The sequence below is a fragment of the Bos indicus genome, chromosome 17, assembly GCF_029378745.1.
Source record: "Bos indicus isolate NIAB-ARS_2022 breed Sahiwal x Tharparkar chromosome 17, NIAB-ARS_B.indTharparkar_mat_pri_1.0, whole genome shotgun sequence".
In the NCBI taxonomy this organism is placed as follows: domain Eukaryota; kingdom Metazoa; phylum Chordata; class Mammalia; order Artiodactyla; family Bovidae; genus Bos; species Bos indicus.
Genome location: NC_091776.1, coordinates 3,161,903 through 3,175,694, shown reverse-complemented (window position 1 = coordinate 3,175,694; position 13,792 = coordinate 3,161,903). Strand labels below are relative to the sequence as shown.

At 39.2% G+C, this 13,792-nt stretch overlaps 1 protein-coding gene across 1 annotated transcript in view; it reads right to left on the bottom strand.

Moving 5' to 3' along the window:
• DCHS2 (dachsous cadherin-related 2) overlaps positions 1 to 13,792 on the bottom strand; it is a 324,121-nt gene that overhangs the window by 152,745 nt on the left and 157,584 nt on the right. Inside the window, exon 4 of the mRNA XM_070768961.1 lies at positions 13,199 to 13,430. Within this exon, the coding sequence (XP_070625062.1) occupies positions 13,199 to 13,430 (232 nt within the window). The remainder of the gene's footprint in view (positions 1 to 13,198; positions 13,431 to 13,792) is intronic.

The following is a 13,792-nucleotide window of genomic DNA, read 5'->3' as shown; positions in this document are numbered from 1 at the left end:
ACTGGTGTTTGATCAAAAACTAGGTACCATAGCCTAGTCAAGTTGACACATAATATTAATTATAACAAGCATAAATAAGGCCAGGACAGATAGACAATTTACCTCTTACAAATCATCACTAAAAGAATTACTAAAGGGAACACTGTTCTGATACTAAATACACTGACCACCTCCTCCCTGAAAGCAAGTGCTGCCAGAAATATAAAAATATATAAAATATAGCCTTTTAAATGCAACAAAAAATTGGCAGTGAAAACAGTAAAATATTAAGTGATGCACCTAGAGTGCATACAGCAGGAATTCAGCTTTGACCTTCAGAGTATTTACCAAACCTCAGTGTCCTTGAATTTTTATTTTAATGACTGTGGAACTCAGGAGGCAGAAGACAAGACCAGGACCTTTGGGGATGAGGGCAGTGTGGAGAGGGAGTGTTTCACAGGAGTTCCTCCAATAAAATTAGATCCACAAAGCTTTCAATGTAAGAGGGAGCTAGGAATAAACCCCTGCCTACCGAGTGAAAATTAGTGACTTGAAACCTGGTGTCCTAAACAGAGGAGTAAAAATGTCCTTCGAGAATTCATAAACATAAGCCAACCTTCACAGTAGTTTTTAGCCTGAATTCACAATAAAGGATGATATGAAAAATTTCAAGTCAAGATTTTAGTTGAAAACAATATAGATTTGTCCTTCCCTAGGGTGCTTAGCCTCTTGAGAAACCTGTATGCTGGTCAGGAAGCAACAGTTAGAACTGGACATGGAACAACAGACTGGTTCCAAATAGGAAAAGGAGTACGTCAAGGCTGTATATTGTCACTCTGCCTATTTAATGAGAAAGGCTGGGCTGGAGGAAGGACAAGCTGGAATCAAGATTGCCGGGAGAAATATCAATAACCTCAGATATGCAGATGATACCACCCTCATGGCAGAAAGTGAAGAGGAACTAAAGAGCCTCATGATTAAAGTGAAAGAGGAGAGTGAAAAAGTTGGCTTAAAGCTCAACATTCAGAAAACTAAGATCATGGTATCTGGTCCCATCACTTCATGGCAAATAGACAGGGAAACAGTGGGAACAGTGTCAGACTTTATTTTTGGGGGCTCCAAAATCACTGCAGATGGTTATTGCAGCCATGAAATTAAAAGATGCTTACTCCTTGGACAGAAAGTTATGACCAACTTAGATAGCATATTAAAAAGCAGAGAAATTACTTTGCCAACAAGGGTCCGTCTAGTCAAGGCTATGGTTTTTCCAGTGGTCATGTATGGATGTGAGAGTTGGACTGTGAAGAAAGCTGAGTGCCAAAGAATTGATGCTTTTGAACTGTGGTGTTGGAGAACTCTTGAGAGTCCCTTGGACTGCAAGGAGATCCAACCAGTCCATTCTAAAGGAGATAAGTCCTGGGTGTTCATTGGAAGGACTGATGTATAAGCTGAAACTCCAGTACTTTGGCCACCTGATGCGAAGAACTGACTCATTTGAAAAGACCCTGATGCTGGGAAAGATTGAGGGCAGAAGGAGAAGGGGACGACAGAAGATGAGATGGTTGGATGGCATCACCGACTCAATGGACATGGGTTTGGGTAGGCTCCAGGAGTTGGTGATGGCCAGGGAGGCCTGGCATGCTGCGGTTCATGGGGTCACAAAGAGTCGGACACGACTGAGGGACTGAATTGAACTGAACTGAGGGTGCTTAGGCAAGGGAAACACAAAATACTCTTCAGAGGAACCCAACTTCATCCCTGGGGTTAAAAGAATTCTCTCAGATAAAGATTCAAGCCCACAATAGAAAATCACACAATACATGAGGAAATATGTTAATATGAGTTAGACTCATTACTAACAGCAGATTTGGACTGGGAAAGACTTCAAAATGGACAAAATGCTCTAGTTAAAAGAGAGAAATCATCCAACCATATGTTGTTTATAAGAAACACTACTGAAACCAACAGATACAGGCAGGATGTGAGTGAAGATAGGTGACTATATGTTGCCTCCACCCTCACGCCCCTTGCCTTCTACAGTCTATCTGATCCATGCCAGCCCCTTGCTCTTGGACCAGAGCCCCTAGCTCTGGTTATGCTATAATCTTATTTTTGCCTTTCCTAACAATTTCATGGATTTGATCCACAGTCCTTCCTACTGCTTAGAGTTCTAAGCATTTCTCTGGCTTCGTACTGGGCTCTTCTTACAGTCTCTGAGAGATCTCAAAGGGTGTCCTGGGCCACCTGCATCAAAATCACCTAGATCACTTGTTAAAAAAAAAAGATTGTCAGGCTCTTACCTAGATATCCTGATGTCGAGAAAGATTATTAAAATTAAAAGACTCTTGATCCTTGCAAAGAAAGCTTGGACAGCAAAGAGACCAAACCAGTCAATCCTAAAGGAAAACAACCCTGAATATTCATTGAAGGACTGATGCTGAAGTTGAAGCTCCAATACTTTGGCCACCTGATGAGAACAGCTGGCTCACTGGAAAATTCTGAGACACTGAAAAAGACTGAAGGCAAAGGAGAAGAGGGTGGCAGAGGATTAGATGGTAGGACAGTATCACCAACCCAGTGCACATGAATCAGAGCAAGCTCAGGGAGATAGTGAGGGACAGGGAAGCCTGGTGTGCTACAGTCCATGGGCTTGCAGAGACATAACTCAATGACTGGAAAACAGCAAAAAAGAAATATTATAGAAGTGGGAAAGCATGCTGGGATTGAATTTCTAAAGATCTCTACTGGTAATTCTCATGTGTTCTAAAGTTTGAAGACCAGAGCTATATATTATTTCCATCAAAATATTCATATGTTTCATGACTTCAAGAGTTACTTTGCTGTAGTATCTCCCCATGTCCTCTCACCTGAATTAAGTTCTATACCTCTTTCTAGGTGGCATTTCCTCTGGGGTATTTGTTAATTTGACATCAGTTGGATCATCTATCATTCAGTTAAAATTAAAGAATTGCACATGACTTATCCTCTTTCATTAATAAATCAATCATCATCTCTATATCATTTTCCTCTTAAAATATTCTCAGATTAGTTCCTTTCTATTTTTATTACTATCTCCCCAGTACAAATTTTATCATGCTATCCCTGGATAATAATAGTAACATGCTATTATTACATATTTTCTGTTAATAAATATACATATTCCCTGTTCAAAATTTCTAGTCTTTTAATCCAACCAACACACTACTTCCAGGGAAATTTTTCTTAAATATCATCATGACATACTGACACTCAAAACCCTTATCTTGTGTATTTCCTATATTTAAACTTTGTCATGATTTAAAATTCCTTCATTAAACCACACCCACTCAGTGTAGCTCTGGATCATCATGTAGCCCGTCTCTCTACCCCAGACACCATCATCTTGTGTTGTCATATATATATGCAATAAGTATGATAGCAAAGCACAATTCATGGCATGCAACCATAGAGTGCCTTTATTCTTTTCTATTTTAATTTATTTTGTATGGCTAACTATTCTTCTCCTGACCCTATGTGAAAATTCAGGAAGCTCCTGCCTCCTTCAGAATCACTAGCACCCAATTAAAATTCTTTTTGTTACATTAAGTCACAGAACAGTCTCAGTTTAATAAATAGAGTATAAATGTCCATGGAATAATCAAAACTCTAAGGTTGAGTTCAGATGGGGAAAAGAATCTGACAAAGAATGGATGTATGTGTAACCGCATTACTTTACTGTACACCTGAAATTAACATAACACTGTAAATCAACTATGTAGCTTCCCTGTTGGCTCAGTGGTAATGAATTTGCCTGTCAATGCAGGAGACACAGGTTCAATCCCTGGGTCGAGGAAATCCCCTGGAGAAGGGAATGGCTACCCACTCCAGTATACTTGACTGGAAAATGCCACAGACAGAGGAGCCTGGCAGACTACAGTCCACAGGGTCTCAAAAGAGTCGAAGACGACAGCGACTAAGCAACAACATAAATGAACCATGACAGTGAAAGTCTTAGTCGCTGAGTCATGTCCAACTCTTTGCAACCCCATGGATTGTAGCCCTCCAGGCCCCTCTGTCCATGGAATTCTCCAGGCAAGAATACTGGAGTGGGTTGCCATTCCCTTCTCAGGGGATCTTCCTGACTCAGGGATTGCACCCAGGTCTCCCACATTGCAGGCAAATTCTTTACCATCTGAGCCACCAGGAATTATCAACTATACTCCAATAAAATTAAAGATAAATAAATAGCTATAATTTAAGGGGAAAAAAAGTTTAGGTGAGGCATGTGCTACAGGTCAGAAGTTGTTAGCTTCTTCTTTCTTTCCTCCCCTAACTCTCCTCCTCTTCCTCATCTTGCTAACGTGAGTTTCTGAACCATCTAGGAGCATCTAGGGCAAAGGAGGGGATAGGAGAGCAGCAAAAGCACTCTCACTGGACAGCTGCCAACTGATGTTGGAGCGTCAGTTCTCTCCCGCCCGGGCAGCTGTTTAAAAACCACTTCCCATCACTAGTGCTTTCATGGCTTTCGCAGGGAATCTGAGGCTGCCATAATAGACACGAGCACGTCCCTCTTCAGACGCACTGCTTCCTCATCTCCTGGAAAGCGGGCACGGCTCAGACCCCTACCCCTGGCCTCTGCAGGCAGGACTGAACCCCACCCCAGCTGTCTCCACCACAGAGCCCATGCCCAGTAGACACTAGTCAGCACTCTCAGCTCCACAGACAAAGGTTGCAGGAATCCCTCCTTTATTCCACTGTCTGTCATTCCTGCTCTAGATTATTCAGATGAGAGACACCCTTGATTGTCTTTGAAATGTATCTTTTAAAATATGCTAAACCAGAGCATAGCCAACAATCCCAGTAAAAGCAGGAGAAAGAGAGGTAATCGTTAGCACACATCCAGATCAGGCCATAGAAGAGCGAGAACAGCCTTCAGGCGTTTCCCTCCTGACAGCAGCAGAGCGATGCAGGGCGCAGTGAGCCGGCAGGCCTCCACAGCTTTGTTGTACTGGCAAGGACGTCTTTATGATGGAGAAGGCCCGTCAGGTCATTTTAATCTGGTACCACTAACCATTAACATTACCGCATTCCCTTCTTTAAAAGTCAGTGCTATTTGTAGTTCCCCAGACTGATCTGACTCTCTCCACAGCGTGCCTGAGTACAAAAAGCAGGCTGCACATGAAGCCTCAAGAACCCCACTCCTGTGACAGTCACGCTTTCTCACCCTAACCGGATAATGGGCATTCAGTTTGATGCATCAACAGAAAGAACTTGCCTAATACAAGCCTGAAGATAAAATAACGTAACTGTGGACGACCATCTGTTAAAAACTAAGAGCCAGACTGCTGAGCTTCTTTTGGTCAAACACCACCCTACTGTGTGTGGCCACACTCTCAATATTTGACATTCGGGAAAAAATTATTAAGTCTCTGGTCTTCTTCTACATGTGTTTTCTTTCTACATTTCCACATATGTTTCCATAGATTTCTGTACTGTGGTATGGACTATCTATTTCGTTTCTAGTATTAAACTGTAAAAATTAATGTACTCTCATAACACAATTTTTTACATTTATTTATTGAGACATAATTGATCATATACTATTGTATTAGCTTTAGATGTACAAATTAGAGGTTTGATATATATATATATATATATATATATATATATATGCATTGTGAAGATGATTATCAGCAACCATCATCACATATATATTTACATTAATAAACTTTTTCTTGTGATAAGAACTTTTATGATCTACTCTCTTAGCAACTGTCAAATATGCAATATAATATTGTTAACTACAGTCACCATGCTGTACATTACATCCCCAGAATTTATTTATCTTATAAATTTAAGTTTGTACCTTTGGATCCCTTTCACCTGCCCAACCCCTCCCTTCTCTGGCACCCACCAATATCATCCCTGTGTATTATAAGGACTATTATTGTCAGTTCAATTGGACTACAAGCTTTGTTTTGGCAACAATTCCATCTCAGTCTTTCTTTTTTTTTGACAACCACATACTTTGTACCATCTACAACCCAGAACTGAGCTAGTAACCAGAAAGGGAGCCAGGAACAGAACAGACAGTGTTGGTGGGGCACAGACAATCAAATATTCACAAAACATGTAATTATAATATAAAGAGAAGCTGTGCTAGAACATAAACTGGGCACCTGTTTTAATGTGCTTGAGGAGGGGATTGTCAGAAAACGCATCCATGGAAAGGGGACCCATAACTTGAGCTCTGAAGGATGAGTTAGGCCATTAGCTGGGTGAGGATGTGTGTGTGGGAATAGAAGAGGAGAGAGAGTCGTCCAGTGTTCTGGGCAGAAGGGAACACATGTGATGTGCCCAAGGAGGGAAGCACACGAGCTCAGGGAAAGGAGGTGAAGGAGCAAGAAGGAGGAGGAGGAAGAGAAAAAATAGTAGCTGGTGTAAGGAATGAGCACAAAGACTAAGGAGAATTATTGGAGCTGAGGCCACAGGGAAAGCAGGGCAGCTCATGAAGAGCCTGGGAGACCATAATAAGGATTGGCTTTTGGCCAAAGAGCCAAAGTCACTGAAAGGTTTAGGCAGGGGAATGAGATAACCAAATCTGTCTTTCTATATTTGGACAAGGTCCATTTTGTGACTATATATATATATATATATATATGAATTTTACTAGGCTTCTTCTGAGCCAACGACTACTTTTTAGGCTTTCAATGCCAACTTGTGTAGTGAAACAATTTCTACTAGAGACCAGGACGAAGCTATAAGTTTCTTTGAATGAACAGTCATCACTTAGAAGAGGTGAGTATTAAGATTAAATTTGTCCTCCTATATGTTGAATATTTCAAAACATTCACTTTTAAAAATATTCAGATATAAAGAGGAGCTAGAAAACTCATTTACTTGAATTCAACATTCAACTAAGATCTGAGGAGCCAGAAAATGTAGCTCTATAATATATATGTATTAATTACTATATATATATATATATAGGGGCATACATAATATGTATGTATATGGCTTCCCTGGTGACTCAGATGGTAAAGAATCTGCCTGCAATGCAGGAGACCCAGATTCAATCCCTGGGTCAGGAAGATTCCCCTGGAGAAGGGAATGGCTACCCACTCCAGTATTCTTGCCTGGAGAATTCCATGGACAGAGGAGTCTGGAGGGCTACAGTCCATGGTATAGCATATTTACATATAATAAATAATAAAACAGTAAGTAAAATCAATAGCTCCCTTTACCTGTGTATTTGCCAGCTTAAAATTTATGACATTATATTTTAACACTTTAAAGAACAGTGATTATTTAGCTTTTTTTTTCATGACACATACATTATTAATTACTATTTGGGGGATCAATTTTAACTTTAAAAAATAGATATTGATTCATTTACAGAGCACTAGTTATTTTATGTTTCAATTGCTGAGTGCTTAGATTTATACATACTAATTATAATCTGTAACATTATTTGTCTATGCTTTTATCTTGTCATTTAAATAGAAGAAACTGCTGGGATTAATTTTTTTAATTGATAGACTAATAAAAGGACTTCAAGATTTCTATTAAGTAAAATCTAATAAACAGATAGAATCATGTTTTCCTACTAATTAAACAATACTTATTTTTAGAAGCAAACCTCCTGGAAAAGATGGCATACTCTTTGCCAAAGTGTACTTTGTAGTTAGACAATAATCTGTGGGTAATTACTAAAATTGTAAGCTATGGGATAGTTATGAACAAAAACAAGCACAAAATCCTGACCATCACCAAACATCTGTAGTCTGTAAATGTAATTTTCTCAAAAACAGAGATAGATCAAAAACTATAAGATATAAATATCAATTTCTTATTGATATAAAGTCACAATGAGAGATTGTTTTCCTATCTTACCTACTTGAATCAATGTAATGTATATTTACCTTAGCTTTGTCTTTAGGTTTTTTTTTTTCTTTTTTTCAAAGCCACAATCATGGAAAGAGCTTCAAAATGGAAATTTGAGAAGTCAAAATGTGTCAGGTTTACTATTATTGCCTTGAGCAAATCACTAGGACTCTTAGGGTCTCCAGTCTCTTAATTTGTGGATGGGAATAACAACTGCCTTGCTTATCTAATATGCTAATGGAAAGCTCAAATGAGCAATATATGGAAGAGATGTCAAAAAGCATTGTCTGATACAGAGCAGTACAGCAACAGATCACAGGTCCAGGATGGGGTTCAAGCCCAGTTATGCCATGTACCAACTGCGTACCTTTAGGGAAGTCACCAAATCTCCTTCTGCCTCAGTTTCTTCCTCCACTGAATGAGGGAGCTGAACTGTAAGGTTCCTTCCATCTCCAAGAGTCTGTGGTCTTTAACTGGAAAAACTAAAGAAAGCTTTCTACATGCTTCTGTTTCCCATGAAACTGATATACACTGATTAGGTGCTTGTGACGCATTTTAGTCTCTGTCTTGCAAATTAAAGAAAGTCATCTTGGTTTTTATTTTGGCATGAGCAGACTCACATCCTTTAGAAATAAGGTGTGGTATTAATTTGTTAACTATATATCAGAACACTGATTGTAGGAAAGTGACAATCATGTAGAATTATGAGAATCATTACAAGGTATGAAATCTGAGCATAAAACCAGCATTAGAAAAGAATCTGCCCTTGAAATAAAGGAAAACTGTCCTGGTGCTACATTGCTAATAATTGCTGTTACAATCCACATACCCTGCACAAAGAGGGTGATCACAACTAACCAGGGAAGCAGTGCTGGCTGCGTGTGGCTGTTTAACTCTCTCAGCTGCCCTTTTAATTACTTGTCCTTCCGTAGTGTTAAATTTGGATTTTGTGTGCACCGCTACTAAACCCAGAACAGACAATAGGTGAAACAATGTGAGCTTTTGTTGTCAGATCTATGAGATTGAGCAGGAATTTTTGTCTGTCTTGTTCACTGATGTATTCCAAACACTGAGAACTGTGTTCATAATAGGCATTGAAACAATATCTGTGGAAACGATGGACTTGCTTCCATTTTCTGTCTTTCTTTTCAGAACTTTTGACTTTTTCTTGTATCATTAGCATACAAAGAGATAAATCACAGAAATGTAACAATAGGTAGCCCTAGCAAAAGAGATAATTGGGTAAAAATAAAAGACTCACACAAATGCTTGAAACCTGCCACCTTAAAATAATCTGAATTATAAGTAATGCTTGTTGCAGAGTAAAATCACTAAATAAATAGAATCAACACAAAAGCTAAAAATCGTTTTTTTACCTTATTAAAAAGACTAATTTGGACAATGTAGGAAAAAAATTGACCAATAGTTCATAAAATGGGATTAAAAATACATGAAAAAGGGCTATTAATAAGTAAGTTTCTTGTGTTACCTCCTTTTAAAACTCAAAACAGTGTGGTCTGCCTTGTACCCACATCAAAGGAAACCACTAAGAATAAGAGAAACGAAGGCTCAAGTCAATCTCTCTCTCCTGATGTTGAGACACATTCTACAAAAATGTTCTTTGAACCAACAACACACTTAGAAAACCAGAAACAGAACAGGAAGATAAACACACAAGAGAAAACAACCAGGACATGGCCACACCCCCCTCCAAAACCTTTTCCTTCCCAGCTAAACACAGTAAGTCCAAGAACTCTATTTCTCATGCATGAGTCCTGGTTATGGCACAAACAGATAATGGAAAATCTCTTGTCTTCAGAAAACTGGAGCCTATGTAAGCTTATAAAATAGTATATCTGATATAGGAAGCCTCAAAATGAAAGCACAAAGGAACCAGTGAGTAAATGAATTAATGTCTCTAAGAGAGAATTTCAGAGTATTTCAGGAAGAAATGACTATGTATAAGTCAGCTATCAATTCTCAGTCTTCTCCTCCACTGTACACCTATGTACACCCACATGTATCTGTGTGTATTTAGTTTCTATAACTAGAAAAGAGTTGGCATAGTTATGCTGCAGAGGGAATTTGAGAGAGTTCTGAAGAAAAGTGGGGGTAGGCCCTGGGATCCTGTGCCATTCTGCAATGGGGAAAGAGGATTTTAAATGAAGGTATGCTCTGTTATCAATGGCACTGCTCTGCAATTTCTTAAGAGTCTGTAATAAGAATTTAAATCATTTTTCAATTATTTCTAATGTCATTTATTCATTTACTCCATATATATTTACTGATAAGGGCAATATCTTGAGATTGTGTTTCTACTGGCAGGCCCTATAGAGACAGGCCTTTAAAATGAAAGCAAGAAAGTCCAGCCTTTTACAGGTTCAACAAAGACACAGATCTAGGAAACGGAAGCCATATTCCAGTACAGCTCCTTGTTCCATTCTTTGAGAACATCAGCATTTAAACCAGTTTTTATGGCAGGGCCTGGAGGCCTAACTATTATGTACAAAATAGAAAATGTGTCTGTAGTTGTAGTCAACCAACAGATGAACTGGAACTCAGATGTTCAAATTGGAGACTATCTGTTCACTAGGCAACTTCTTTCCACAATTAGTCATGATGCTGTTTCATTCTCTTCTAAAGGTTACAGTAGAGCATTAGCAGGTCCCATGAATTTCTCATGAGTTGTGATTAGGTGCAACCACATTCTCAGCCCTGTCAGACTGAGAATATCTTCACCCTAAATTCAGCAGCATCAAAATGCCAACAATAATATCCCAAGGCCCCTTCCATTACAAAGTTGGTCTTTGCTTTAAAAAAATACCAAGATACTCTCCTAGATAATAACCACTTAAAGCATTCTCCCTGATTAACAATGGCATTTATCTAATGCCTGTGCCAGGAATGGAAGCCTGTGGCTGTTGAAGCCAGCACAACAACAGAAATATCTCCTAAAAACACAATACAGTACAGATCATTCTTCAAGATTGTCCAGGGGAAACTAGAGGATGAGTGTGTTGACGTTTTTTAAAACAACCTGCTAAATGCTTTTAGATCATGTGCCCTGATTACTGGCTGACCTATATATTTTTGGCAATGTTAGTGCCCTAGCTGCTGCTGCTGCTGCTAAGTCACTTCAGTCATGTCCGACTCTGTGCGACCCCATAGACGGCAGCCCACTAGGCTTCTCTGTCCCTGGGATTCTCCAGGCAAGAACACTGGAGTGGGTAGCCATTTCCTTCTCCAATGCATGAAAGTGAAAAGTGCAAGTGAAGTTGCTCAGTCGTGCCCGACTCTTAGCAACCCCATGGACTGGAGCCCACCAGGCTCCTCCATCCATGGGATTTTCCAAGCAAGAGTACTGGAGTGGGGTGCCATTGCCTTCTCCGTAGTGCCCTGGAGGGCCTGACAATTTGACAAGTAGTTAAGGTCCTCAGTTTAGATGAATTTTGAAAAAGTCAAGATAAGCAGAGACTAATTTCCTAAAAAAGTATTTTTGTCTGATCTTTGAAAAGCTAAAAGGACCATGTCAGTGGATTATCTTGAGCAAGGAAAGTTTTGTCTTATAAAGCCTGCCATTGAAAACAACGAATCCCCTGGTCAGTCATACACACTAGAGGTACACTTTCCAGGCAAGATGCAATAACTCTTTAGCTAATGGAGCTAGTTAAGAAGGCAAACTAACTTGGTACATCAGATTCCCTGTCTCAGTTATTGCTGGTTGCTAATGAATGCAGTCATTACAAAGGGTGTTGTAAAGATCCAGTATGACTACATGCAGAAAAGCCCAGTGTAGCACTTCACATCAGTATTAGCATCACAATAGAAACACATCTCACCCATGCTCAGAGAAGGTGTTTCAAGAAAAAATAAAATCTTGAGATCTCTGCACCCCCACATGTTCTAAAGCACTATTCACAATCACCAAGTTGTAGACACAACTTAATGTCTATCAACAGATGGATGGATAAACAAGATACGGCATATACATACAATGGAATATTACTCAGCCTTGAAAAAAAGAAGGAACTTCTGAAACACAGGAAAATATGGGCAAACCTGGAGGACATAAAGTTAAGTGAAATAAGCCATGCATATAGAAGGACAGTTATTACATATTTCACTCTGTGAAGTATCCAAAATAGTCAAGTTCATCAAATCAAAGACTAGAAAGATGGTTGCCAGGGATCAGAGAAGAGAGAGAAATGGAAGGTGCTAATGAAGGAGCATAAAGTTTCAGTAAAACGAGATGAGTAAACCCTAGAGATCTCCTATGCAACACTGTACCTCTGGTCAATGATAATGTTGTTATTCAGTCTCTAAGTCATGTTTGACTCTTTGTGACCCCATGGACTGTAGCCTGCCAGGCTCCTCTGTCCATGAGATTTCCCAGGCAATAAAACTGGAGTGGGTTACCATTTCCTTCTCCAGAGGATCTTCCTAGATCTGGTACAGAACCCACATCTCCTGCACTGGCAGCCAGCTTCTTTACCACTGAACCACCAAGGAAGCTGAATGATAATGTACTGTACGCTGAAAAATGTGTGAAAGGAACCATCTCAGGTTAAGTGTCCTTATTACAATAAATAAAATAAACATTTTTTAAAGAAGAAATGCAAAAGAAAAAAATTTTTTTTGAAGCCTCATTATTAGGACCAGAATATCTGCAATATCTCCATAGGATTATAATGTAATATTATACACTTAAAATTTTATATTTTCTTATAACCAAACACGTCAAACATTTCTGTTAACAACAAACCAATAGGGAAAGGAGGCAACCTCTTAAATATTGATTACTTCTGAAAGATTCAGTTTGCCCACTCGATTTCTTCAGCAGATACACAATTACCACATAAGAGACCTAAAAGGAGCTTTAGGTATCATTTCAGAAACAATGAGACTAAGACCTGAAGAGATTAAGGGAATGCCAGCCATAGCACGAGAAAGGCATTTCTTTGGATGTCACTACAATGCTTTTTGCATGATTAGGATTATTCATACATTGAAAGGATGCAAGTTATCCTTAGATGATCATACAAATAGGGGACATTTGCAAAATAAATACTACTAACCAGTATCTTTTATAATTTACCACCTTTAATCCTCACAGAAACTTTGCAACATAGGAATTATTAGTACTCCTAAGGTAAGGATACAAGGCCACTGAAGGTCGTAAGACCAGGAAGAGGTAAAGCTGGGACTCAGATCCAGTCCTAGCCTAACAAATCCTGGCTCTTTTCAACATGCTTTCTGGAAGGTGACGTGAGTCCTGCAACACCCCTGCCAAGGAAAAAATCATTTCAACTCATTTTCTGGTTCTTACGCAAAAGCTACTGATTCCAAGCTCACATACCTGTGGTGGAGTCGATGGTGAAAAAGGAAGACAGGTCTCCAAGGACGAGCTCATAGGCCACTGTTCCATACTTTCCAGAATCCCTGTCTGTGGCAAGAACATTGATGACTTCGGTGCCCAGCTGCGCCTGGCCACTAAGGCTCGTCACATAGGTTAATGGGTTAAACACAGGTTCATTATCATTTACATCCTCCAGTTCCACACGAACAAAAGCTTGGGCACTGAGTCCACCCTGTTGGATGGATGAGAAGTGATTACAAATGGGTCTCACATGAACACTGGGGTGCACAGTAAGTGAGAAGGATCCTAGAATAGACTTCTGAAACAACCAAAAGTATGTGTGTGTGTGTATTCATTTTACTTTTAACATATATATATATATACATATGCATTTTACTTTAAAACTTGAGCTATGAGTTCATGTGAATAGCATGATATCTGTACTCCAATACTGATTCTTAAACTGGAATTTTATTACCGCACATGTATTTAGGTATGGCTGAATCTCTTCACTGTTCACCTAAAACTATCACAACATTGTTAATTGGCTATACCTCAACACAGAAGAAAAAGTTTAAATAAATAAAAGGGAAA